Source organism: Siniperca chuatsi, linkage group LG13 (genome assembly GCF_020085105.1).
Source record: "Siniperca chuatsi isolate FFG_IHB_CAS linkage group LG13, ASM2008510v1, whole genome shotgun sequence".
NCBI classification, from domain to species: domain Eukaryota; kingdom Metazoa; phylum Chordata; class Actinopteri; order Centrarchiformes; family Sinipercidae; genus Siniperca; species Siniperca chuatsi.
The window spans coordinates 19,730,288-19,741,861 of record NC_058054.1 but is presented as its reverse complement, the minus strand read 5'-3'; the positions used below and the strand labels follow the sequence as shown (position 1 = coordinate 19,741,861).

General features: G+C 39.1%; 1 protein-coding gene across 4 annotated transcripts; it reads right to left on the bottom strand.

Annotated features, from left to right (window-relative positions):
- Window positions 1–561: 561 nt before the first annotated feature.
- Window positions 562–11,450, bottom strand: sept2 (septin 2). 4 transcript variants are annotated; one of them, XM_044220362.1, is made up of 13 exons: window positions 11,206–11,450; window positions 10,208–10,249; window positions 9,263–9,377; window positions 5,891–5,977; window positions 5,630–5,753; window positions 5,219–5,353; window positions 4,922–5,039; window positions 4,502–4,603; window positions 4,143–4,288; window positions 3,544–3,666; window positions 2,355–2,415; window positions 1,949–2,045; window positions 562–1,734 (listed from the first exon to the last, which is right to left on the bottom strand). In XM_044220362.1, exons 2-12 carry the CDS (start codon window positions 10,229–10,231, stop codon window positions 1,959–1,961), a joined length of 1,122 nt encoding a protein of 373 aa, XP_044076297.1. In that variant the 5' UTR covers window positions 10,232–10,249; window positions 11,206–11,450; the 3' UTR covers window positions 562–1,734; window positions 1,949–1,958. The 4 variants fall into 4 exon arrangements, with proteins under 4 accessions (XP_044076297.1, XP_044076296.1, XP_044076298.1 ...); XM_044220361.1 differs by having other exon boundaries at window positions 11,201–11,447; XM_044220363.1 differs by having other exon boundaries at window positions 3,583–3,666; window positions 11,201–11,442.
- Window positions 11,451–11,574: the final 124 nt, after the last annotated feature.

Below are 11,574 nucleotides of genomic sequence, written 5' to 3'. Positions count from 1 at the left end.
ATATAGACATTTTATCTTTTCCACCTCAGTCTAGGGCTGTACATTATACTGTAAAATGTGCTGGTCAGGAGTTGAGCATTTGTCCATATAACTGGAAATCATTCATGTTAATATTTATGTAATTTGTATAAAAATGTATAATTTTACATTTCTGTAAGTTGAACATGTCTAAGTATGTTAATTTCCTTTGTTGGTTGTTAAACTATCATATACTACTATTTTCATTTTCTCTTGTTTCTAAAAAAGCTTGGGGTTTTGGGTAATTAACCTCTCCACATACTGTACTGTAATTACTGATGCCCTGTTAGTCAGGGCAGGTTCATAGTAGTTTTGTCTGTCAGAGGCAATTCATCTCACTGAAATGAAACACACACATGCAAAGGGAACAGAAGGCATCAACTGTGTGTGTGGAGAAGCTTCAGGCTCTACTGTTACTACCATCTGATCAAGAGCGGGATTGAAATTGATTATAGGATAGTGATAAACCTTGAATAGACACAGATTAGCTGATAATTGGTTATATGAAGGTAGACAAATAAAAAGCTCAACACACGAGATTAATGAAGTTTAATAAAACTTTTATTACAATATATGCATCAAAAACAATATTTGGTACTTTAATATTGGATAAAAACAGCACAAAGAGGAATGTCAAGAACTCACATCTTGGCTGGTGAGGGAAATGTTGGCTACACTTTAACTTCTGTGGTCATGGAAACCACAAAGTACTCAGCAGTTGGGACAAGTAAAAGTTTATACCTCTTAAATCTCACTGCATCAATGAAAACACAAAACAGTTAATGCTCCCTGGCACATGACTTTCATAATTACATCTAGCTGATTGAAAAGCACCAAACAGAGGCATCGCACCTCATTTGTCTGTCCTTCATTGGTCAGGTCTACAGGAAGACTGTAAGAGGTCAAGGGTCACAGTTTATTTAATTCATATCAAACTCAAAAGGAGTTTAACAACACTGAATGTCGTCCTTCTCAAAGACACTGATCTGAGAACTGCACTAATGGATAAGATTTGAACAGGAAAGGGAGAAGCTGATCCCAACACAGCACTAGAGGGAAAATTCACCTGAAATTTTACCAGAAAGAGTCGAGAGTTGCATGCAGATGAGGAGGGTAATATGATTAACACTGAGCACGGTGGACCCTATTTAATGGGTGCGGTCACTTCTTCACCAGTGGGAATACGAAATCATGATTTCTCTTGATAAAAAGATTATTGAGACATAATGGCATAAAAAGCTATTTCTGCTACTAGTTCTCCTCTCCCAATGAAGTTTAGCACATGCTTTGAGAGATGCTTTAGAACTAAAAGCACTGAACACAAGCAGCAATACTTTGGTTGTCTAAATAACAAAAAAAAAGTAAGGAAACAAAAAATGGAAAAGTAACAGAACATCCCAGTGGGTGTGTATTAAAGATATATGCCACCATTTTAAAAGATGGGTCACGTGACTTCATTTGAGTAACTAGCAAAAGTTTAATAAAATGAAACAAATGAAAAAGTAGAACCGTGTGTAAATATATAAACATAACACTGTTTGGATATACTTTACTGTATGTATTAAAAAAAAAAAAAAAAAGACTCCAGATCCCATGAGGGATTGGAATAAAAAGAAATAGTGGCAAGCAGTACGAGTCAATAACCAGACCCTTTTACACCTTCTCTGCTGCATCATCCGTCTCTCTCTAGTTAAACTCGAGCAGTGGCTCAAACACCTACAGTGGAAAAGAAAAGAAAAAGTTACACATTATCATTTGAACCTCAAATCAAGCCTGGCCTCACAGAGGACCAGCATCTACAGATAACCAAGTCTCATTTAGGTATTTAAGTTACAAACGCAGGAAATGAGGTGTCCCATTGTTCAGGAAATATACTGTAGTGTCTGCATTGGAGTGGGTAGTTGAGTGTATCCATGGGTCTTGCTCCTACCATAGGCTTTTCACACATGGGGGCTGTCTCCTTCTCCGTCTCCCTGCTTCTGCATCTGGGCCTGCATCTTGGCAATCATCTCCTGCATTCGTCTCAACTGTACGACAGAGAACATCAACATGTATGACAGGGAAACAACAAAAAGGCACATTCACTTAGACAGATGAGACTTTGAAGTGATTTTATTTATTTATAGATTCTTTCCCTAATCCTTAGGTCTAGCTGTATGTATCATCATTACCTGTCTGCCAGTCATAAATCATTGACTAGAAAACAACTGGTCCCACGTTGACTACTTAAACAGAAACCAACTGTGAACCTGAATAATTTACCAGTTTAGAAAATTAATTAAAAATTAATTTCTTTTTAATGAGCCCAAAGTATTGTAGTGTCTGAAATATCCCACCTCAGCCTCCTTCTCCTGCAGGATCATGTCCTTGTCCATTTCCTCCGGCTCCGGTCCTTTTCTGCATCAGTGACACAACTAAAGTTACTTTTGATGTTACTGTGATGCTACATGCTACAGAATCAGCCTCTAATATTTCTGTAGAATGTATGCCAATTAAAAGAATCACTGAGTTAAATGCACAGTCAGAGAGGTTATACATGTAAAATCACTTTGTCTGATGATTTATAAAGCATTATAAAGACTGAGTCAGCAGAGAAGTTTGTGTATGTGTGCATGTCTGATGCATGCACATTGTACCAATTTAAGTAGCATTAGGCAAACATGACAAAAGCCACACTGAGAAGGTGAAGAAGGAGTCAGTGGGTTAGTGGAGTTTTTTCTTTGCAGAAAGATAGAACAGCTCACTAGAGAAAGGTGGGCATCTACAACAAATAACTACACAGAGATGAAAGCAGTAAGATTCAAGAGAGAAGTAGCGAGTGCGAAAGTCAGGGGAACAGAGTTACCTCCCCCAAATGACAAAAACGGTACCTCCAACAGTCCACACATGGGATTGGACAAATCAAGACCAGATAGCCATCATTGGACAGATGGCGAGGCAATGTGAAGGCAGTAAAACCACTCCCTTATCCAGGGCTGGCTTTAGAAGAAAGTCTAAAAGAATCTTTTTGGTCTACATTGAGGGTTAAATGATGATATAGCCACACTATGTTAAATTACACACACAGTAATCTTGTTTACAACCACTACAGATACTCAAACTAAATATGCCATTTAGCTACCAACTAACCATGTAAAACCACAACCCACAGCATTAAATTCAGCTCTGCCGCACTACCACGGCCTAACTGATGTAGTTAACATGCAAAATGAAGAGTTAGAGCTACTTTACTACAGAATAATACTAGTTCAACAACATTACACTGTACGAATCAACAACAGAAGAATAACTGGAGGTACATGATCCATTATACAGCCATTAATCTACTAACTGAGCTTCCATATACACAGCTCTGGATGTTTTATTACTGTAACATCTGTGTGCGCATGTGCCTGACTATGACATTTCTGTGTTCTTTTTATTCAACACTACTGTATTTATTATATATGATTAAAATCTAATCAGAGGTTTGCTGTTTGAGGTGGGGGGAGGTGCAGAAAAGCAAGCTGACAGACAAGTACGTACGCAGGAGACAGAGGCAGAACGTAACCATGGGAGGACAACCTGCCACCCCGTTTGAGGCGATCCGAGCGGAAGTTCTCGTAGTGAAGGTCCTGGGTCACTTCCTGTAGATCCTGCATGTGGGTTCTGTGGGGTTGTGGAAAAGTCAGCAACCAATAAATACTCTTGCACAGACATTTTGAAAACTACAGATGTTGGCTCCACTGTACCTCTCATGGACAGAGGCTGTCTGGTTATGGAGTGCACAAGAACATAAATGTTTTAACCATACTGGAGTCTTTATTTTAGCCAAACCTGCTAGTACTTAGTATTAATTTGGGACACAGCTAATGTTTCTCTCCTTTCCTGCCTTGGCTACATCCCTTTTCTAATTAGCTACACCTTAACAAAAAAGCTATTGGCAGGGGTAGGACTTGCTCTCATTGTGTTTGAAAGCATCCTGGCAAACTAACAACTTCTCCAAGCTAGCTAGCATTTGTAGGAAAACAAACAGTATATACACAGTTTGGCAGGTCAGTAACTGTCAATGTCACCTTACTCTTATCACTAAATTTTAAAGAATAAAAGGAAAGCAGTGGGTTTTAGCCTCCCCTACCACTCACATCAGCATGATCCGCAGCTTCAGGAAATCGTTGTGTTCTGGATTCTCCACCTCCACCACTCCCCAGGGGTACAGGCGGCCCCTCACCTTCTTCCCTTTGGCCTCAATCTGCTGGTTGGATCCCACCACTGCAAATGGGATGCTAGCCTGGAAAAGAGTAGTAGTTAATGTGGCTGTAGTCATGGTTCAACCACCCACATAAATAATCATGACACTTCAACAAATCCCAAGAGTAATGGGATGACTAATGGAATATTGTTAGATTCCTGTGTTTAAAAAAAACACTGACTTGTCTTTGGGAGGACACGGAATTCATATTCATTCAGGGATGAAAAGCTTTGCAGGGAATGGAGAGTTTACCTTGAGGATCCTGGTCTGCTCTTTGAAGTCCTCATCCTCATCTGACTCAGCATCGGGAAGATGGTAAATCTTGATACCATGTTCATCAATCTCATCCAGAATCTTATCAAGAAGACAAAACACAAGTCTTTATCACCTTTTATTACTGGTTATGTACATACTGTAGATGACAACCTATTATTTCCTCTTTTGTCAGGACTTTATATGTAGTAAGAAAGACAACATTTCGTTTTGTCGTTTATCTACCTTTTTGTTTTACATATTTAATCTAAAGTCCTGTTTCAATATAGTACTTTAGGTACAAACATATCAACACAACATACACTGGATCACTAAAGCAGTGACCACAAGCACATGATAGCTACTGTTTATTTCAGGAACTGGAAAAGATCTTGAACAATGGGTGACTGTTGTTCTCACCCTGCGCTTGAGCCTCTCCCTCTCTCTGAGGGTGAGCGTGTCTGCCTTGGCGATGACAGGAACCACGTTGACCTTATTGTGAATGGCCTTCATAAACTGAACATCGAGGGGTTTCATGCTGGTTGGACAGGAAACAGACCGGCACGGGGTCAAAGAGAAACAAAAGAATTCAATTAAGTATTTAGGAAAAGCGAAGTGTGAAAAGAGGGCATGACAAATATGTTAGTAAAATAGAAAGGAACTTCAGCATCAACTGAAAAGCCTTGTATGTGTGTAAGTATGTATTGCAGAACTCACCCATGGCCAAGCGGGGAGATGAAATAGAAGCAGCAGTGAACTCTATTGTCAACAATGTGTCTACGATTTAGACCGCTCTCATCATGGAGGTAGCGCTCAAACTGGTCATCAATGTAGCTGATAATGGTGCTGAAACTGGATGAGAAAAATATATGTCATATTAAACATACATTATGTATCACAGCATATTGTACCGGAACTCATCCATGCTGATAGCATACCCACTAAATACTAAAATCAAAAGCCCAGATGGAAAATGAATTCTCCTTCTGCTGATTTAAAACATTTGAACAAACATAACTGTCCAAGATTAGTGGCTCATCACTGTTCAAGATCACAGGACAGACACTGGGTAATTTAATTTTAAAAACCTCATCTCCTCAGCATACACCCTAAAAAAAGATTTCATACCAGTCTTGGCTGTTGATGGCGTCTCCGTATCCTGGTGTGTCTACCACAGTGAGACGGAGCTTCACTCCTCGCTCCTCAATTTCTACTGTCGATGCCTCGATCTGAACTGTCCTTTCTATCTTTTCTGTTAGAAGAAAAAGGACACAGTCATTCCATGATTTTCATTTAATGGCTCTACAAAGTTGAATATGTTGATTATGTGCTTTAAATACACAGGTTTTACAAAGTGCTAAAACAAGGATCACTTTGTGCATGTTTTACCTGCTGCTCCAGGGATGACTCTCTCAGGGTAAAGGTCAGTGAGGAATAAGCTGTTGATCAGGGTGGATTTTCCAAGTCCAGATTCACCTTTTGACAACAGAGGAAAACAACAATTATCATCAGGGTTCCCACACATTTTTCCAATGAATTTGCAAAGCACTCCCGTGATATTTACATAATTTCCATGACTTTAAGTAGTTTAAAATAGGTAGGCCTATAGTGATCATATGGCACAATAATGAGGCTCTTACTGCAGTGTGCTATGCCCTCAACAGGCATTGTATGCATGGAATATGTAATGGAATGCCTTTGTGTCCACACATACAGTAAACTTTTGATAACTGCATAATCGTTTCAGTCATTTAACAAGCAAAATTCTTTGTTTGCAACTTTTCCAATGTGAAGATTTGCTTTTTTTCTCTGTCTTATATCATTTATTTTTGGTTAACACTACTTTAAGCCCCACTATTTAGCATGTATAATCAGTATACATTATAAACAGTTAATAAATGGTTTATAAACACACAATAATGTAGTTGTAAGCAGATATACAGTATGTTTATTAATGTATTTGTCAACAGCTATAACTCCTTCTGTGGGCACCCATAAGTGGAGGTTGGTGTATGAACAAATATTATCTTGTTATACATCAATCTCAATATAGTTAAAAGACAATATAGTAAAACACAGTTGTTATAATATAAAATGTGTCTTTATAAAATAAGTTAGTTAGCAGTTGGCAAATACTGTACATTAATAAACAATTTAAAAGTACCTTATACCTGCTTATAACTACATTATAGTGTTATAAATTATTAAATGTTTATATACTGCTTATAAATGCAAAACAATTTAACACACACACGATACACATTTTTATATTTAGTATCTCCAATGTCCATCGCGAAAAAACATCCATAAAATCTGCTTAGAAGTCATAGAAAAAAAGATGCTCCATATAACACCAGAACTTGCCTGAGAAGCATCACATTTTTAAGTTTTCTTCAGTATCAAAGTAATGCGGTGATAGTTGTTTTATATCATGGGTATACTGCAAACATGAACTGCTAAGAGCTAATCTGGCATACTTTTAATGGTGCAAAATGTAAACAAATATAGGGGGAGAAAAAAAAAACGAGGCTCAACTAAAGGCCCACAGCTAACTAACTGACTCCTTGGCAACATTATACTTCCCGTTTACATCCCCTAAGCCCTAGATACAAAGAATGTATTTTGCGTAACAGGATTTTTAAAAACATATTTTAAACAACAGCCAAAACAATTCAAAACTTCCTGTTAATTCCAAACTATTTCCAGGCCTGGAAATCAGTTTTTCTAATTTCATAACTTTTCCAGGAATTTCATGACCGTGGCAACCCTGCATTATGCAGTCAACATCAGTATGAGAAGTCAAGATCAAAATGAGAATATGAATAAATATTACACACATGCTAAAAAATGACTAAAGCACTGTCAGGTTCTGGTTGAGTAGAACAAAGGAGATGCTCACTGTGCTGCAGGAAACAAGACATCTGCCTGTGACGCACAGTAGGCCGCACACCACACGGAAATGCATGAAACTAAATCTCACTTCAGCATTAATCTTTCCCAGAACTATGTCAGGTGGCTGATTAAACAACCCTAGTGCCTAAGGAAGGAGTGCAAGTGTTCAAAATCAGTCATCAAAACTCAGGTGCTACGAGTCCAGAAGAAGACCACCGGATAGTTTCACTCTCGCAAATATTAGAAGCAAGCACTAAGAACCTGGATATCCTCTTCTAGCTTGACTCCATCTTTACATGATATTATGTAATGAACTGAAAAGACTGTACACTGAAGACGTCGATTTGAATGTCTCTTCTGATATCGACTGATTATGAATTAACTAAACTACAGTTACTATAGACAAACAAAATCTTGATTGGCCTTTTTCTAAAAAGGGTACGGTCTTAAAAATTCCCACAATCACCTGGTGAAAGAACAAAATTTTGAAAATGTTCCATATACCAGCCAGCAGCAGGTGTTAGGCTACAACAAACATGTGACAATGAGACAAAGAATATAAAAATCCACAGAGAGTGATCAAGATTAAAATAAAACCAAATAGCAACAAGGGTTAAGCCTTGTCGCAAACTGAATATATCTTTCAACTGATTTTTGCAGACCCATTGAGCATTGTTTTAGTCTAGCAGTATGCCTAATTTCTGTCTGGGATATCCACAAAACTACAGCTGCAGCTTAACTTAGGCAACAGCAGTGAACAAAATTTAAGAAACTACATATAAGAAATATATGAAAACATGTTCTTTAAGTCTCACGGTCACAGAGTTACAGATGCTGAGACAAACAACCTAAAGCTTGTGTGCTTTACCCAGGAATGCTGCTACTGTGGTTCCCACCAGAGCACTGGCAAAAGATTGAGCGCTTACAGATTTAGTCCCCCATTTCCACTTTATTTGATAGTGACAGTAGAAAGAGACAGGGCAGGCAGGGGAAAGAGAGGGGATGACATGCAAAAAGGGCCCGGGCCAGACTCCAACACAGGCCATTGCGGTAAGGACTCAGCCTTAATACATGGTGCGCGTGCTACCAGGTGAGCTGCCGGGGCACCCCTTACCAAAGTCTTTTATATCCTATCTTGTACGGAAAATCCAAAATGACCGAGGAAAAAAGTACCAGTGTTTCAGGGTAAGCATAAAAAGTGATGCATACTAAGGAGAAATTATGAATTTTCAAAGTAACTACATTATTTCTATCTGTAGGGGAGAACTGCAGCTATCTAAATGTGCAGGAAAACACTGATTTATTTAAGAACCCGGGTCACACAGAGGGTTAAATAAGCACTCAATGAGTATTCTTGCAGTAGAGGGACCAGCAGGCCCTTGTCCACTGTGTGAATCAATCCCTAGAGGCCCACTGGCTGCATTCCTCTCTGGTTTATTTTAAAGCAAAAGGATGAGCAGTGTTCAGAGGAGCTTCAACCCCTTACTAACAAGCAGGGAGGTTCACACAGTCAGTGTTCACGCTGCTGCTGACGCCAGCTGAGCATCTACACTGATGTGACATCTGCCATTTTCTACTGACCAAAAGCGATTCCTGCACACTAACAAAAAGGAACTAGAGGTGAAAGAGATGTAAAACTTATGTAGAAAGGCTGTTATGAAAAGCAGCAAATGACAGCAACAATTGTATATTGTGCAGGCTAATGGCCAAGATCCCAAACACATTTATCAAATGTCCGTGTTTATTCTAGCTGTCTAGCATAAACCTTATTATCAGTGAGATACACTAAATAAAATCAGTGTTGCATAATGACAAGAATAAAAAGGACAAAACGAGAAAAGGCCTGAGAAACAGTGATGATACACTCACCTACCACCATCAATGTAAACTCAAATCCTTTTTTTACCGACTTGCGATGAACCTGATTAGGCAGGTTGGCGAATCCAACGTACCCTGGGGTCTCAGGGTTGTTGAACTGCCCTTGCTTCAGAAAAAAAAAAAAGTGCAAAGACAGGAGAGTCATCATTTTTAAGAAAAACATGTTTGGTGACATCAAAACTTAAGATGAAAGAATGTAGCGGTTGCAGATAATTAGAAGTTAGTTTTAGCTGAAGTATATCATAAATCAGGTTTAAGTTAAACATGGTTTGGCTATCATTATAGCGATAACATAACAGCAAATTATTAGTGCTAGAGTAGAAACCACTGAGGAGACATCTGTTCACGAATAGCCAGGTTATTTAGGGGGGCAACAGTGACTTCTCTGCAGTCTATTTGCAAAAGACCTTCCACCCATCATTCCAATGTTTATGGCCCTTTCCTTCACATGGGTAGTCAGAACAATGAGAAGCAGGCCTATAGGACAGCATTTAACTGCCCCTGTAGCAATGCTAGACAGTGGTCATTTCAAATCAAATACAAAAAGGTACATCAGAGAGTCATGAGGATGGTGAGCAGCACACTGAGCACAGGCCTGAGTGACCCAGCATTCAACGAGTAATATTTGTGTTTTGAACAACAACAACAACAACACAAGGCAGAACTTAATGTGAGAAAAGCAGAGAAGCGCAAACTGTCCCGATGAAACAAGTGGGAATGCTCAGTTAAAAAAAAGTTCTGGACTGAATTAGAAGACAAAACCACCTAAGATTTTAACAGAGAGAATAATGGCAGAGAATAATGGCATATTACACACACAGCTTACTTTCTCATCACTATTACTGCTTAGCCATTAGTCTAAAGGACAGTCACTGAAGCAGGAATTTGGCATTACTGTTCAGATGTACTATCTGGTTTCTGGTTTCCGAGACTCACCTTCATTTTGTCGGCCTGAGACATTTTTTCTCCTTGTTAAACCTGAAAGAAAAGACAGACTATATCACATACTGAGAAACTTGCAAAAACAACTGTAACTTACTCAAATTTTGCTACAATTGTGGCCTCTATGGACCTTTTCTGAAATGGGGGTATAGGCACATACAGGCCTGACTGTATGAGAGACAGGAAGTCTGGTTTGTGCTGTGAGAGTGCTGTGTCTCACCACAAAAAAAAAATCCTTTTCCTGCTAAGATAGTTGCATTACAGCTGCGTCCCACTACAGCGCCATGGTTTGAGGATAAGAGATTAAGATATGCTGATGCTATTAATTCCAACGTCTCTACAGTTAATATCATATGTTACTGCCTGGTTGCTGGTTGGTGTGCTGTAGCTGAGTCGGTGTGTTTTATTCAAACACTGTAAATGAAGTGAAACTGTCGGAAACACACCCACAGCACTCAGAGTGGTAGGATGAAAACGACTATGTCTCTGTATATATATGACTCATATGACCGGACATAAAATTGTCTTCAAGCTAGTTTGAGCCCATTTAAGAACACACATTATTAATCATATAAATATATAACGCTAACTAAAACAAACATTGCTAGCTTACTTTCTTACATAGCTATATGGGTACTGGAATGGAAATTAGCTGATTAATTAGCAACGGCATAACGGTAACAACCCAGTGGGTGTGAAATGTGCTCATGCTGACATCTGCCATGAAACCCCTGTTTTATGGTAATTATTGTTCTTGAAAAGCTATCAAAACGAGCCCAAGCAAAGCCATTTACCAAGCTATCAGCCCTCGCTAGCTGTTCAGAAAACTGATACAAGACAAGATTAGCATAGCGTTAACTACTAACTAGCCGAGTAGCTTCCCCTGCAGGATGTTAACTTAAAAAGCTAATGTTAGCGTCGTCGGTTTAACTGCAATACCGCGATTAACTTAACTTAGTGATGAATTAGAGAAATAAGTAGCGTTACCTTACAGCCGAGTTTGTGCAGATAGAGGTGCAGAGAAACTAGCCGACGATGAAGAGTAGACTTGGCGGACACCTCAAATTCTTCAGATTCCGGTGCAGCAGCTTCCTTTAGCACACAGACCACAATGCACCGGGCGAGAGCAGCAGCAGCAGGGCCAACACTGCACGTGAACACTTTCCTACTGGCAAAACCAGTCACCGAGTTGTACAAAGGTGAAGATGTAATGGCAGCGTGCTACAAAGTCTGGATCTCCAAAAAGATTATTTTGGGTACCCTGAATTATTCTTATAGCTAGTCTATGATACAGCCCAACTGTGAGCCCCTGGAATTATCACCACCTCTCACCTGCACAGTCAGATTATGATCAATGTAAC

Bases quoted from the DNA above. Each gene is read 5' to 3' on its own strand.
- sept2 (XM_044220362.1), bottom strand. From the start codon at position 10,231: ATGTCTCAGGCCGACAAAATGAAG. The intron at 3,667-4,142 runs GTGAGTGGTAGG...ACAACCCCACAG, and splicing joins AAGCTGCGGATCATGCTGAT to AACCCACATGCAGGATCTAC. The intron at 2,046-2,354 runs GTGGGATATTTC...TCTGTCGTACAG, and splicing joins TGCAGGAGAAGGAGGCTGAG to TTGAGACGAATGCAGGAGAT.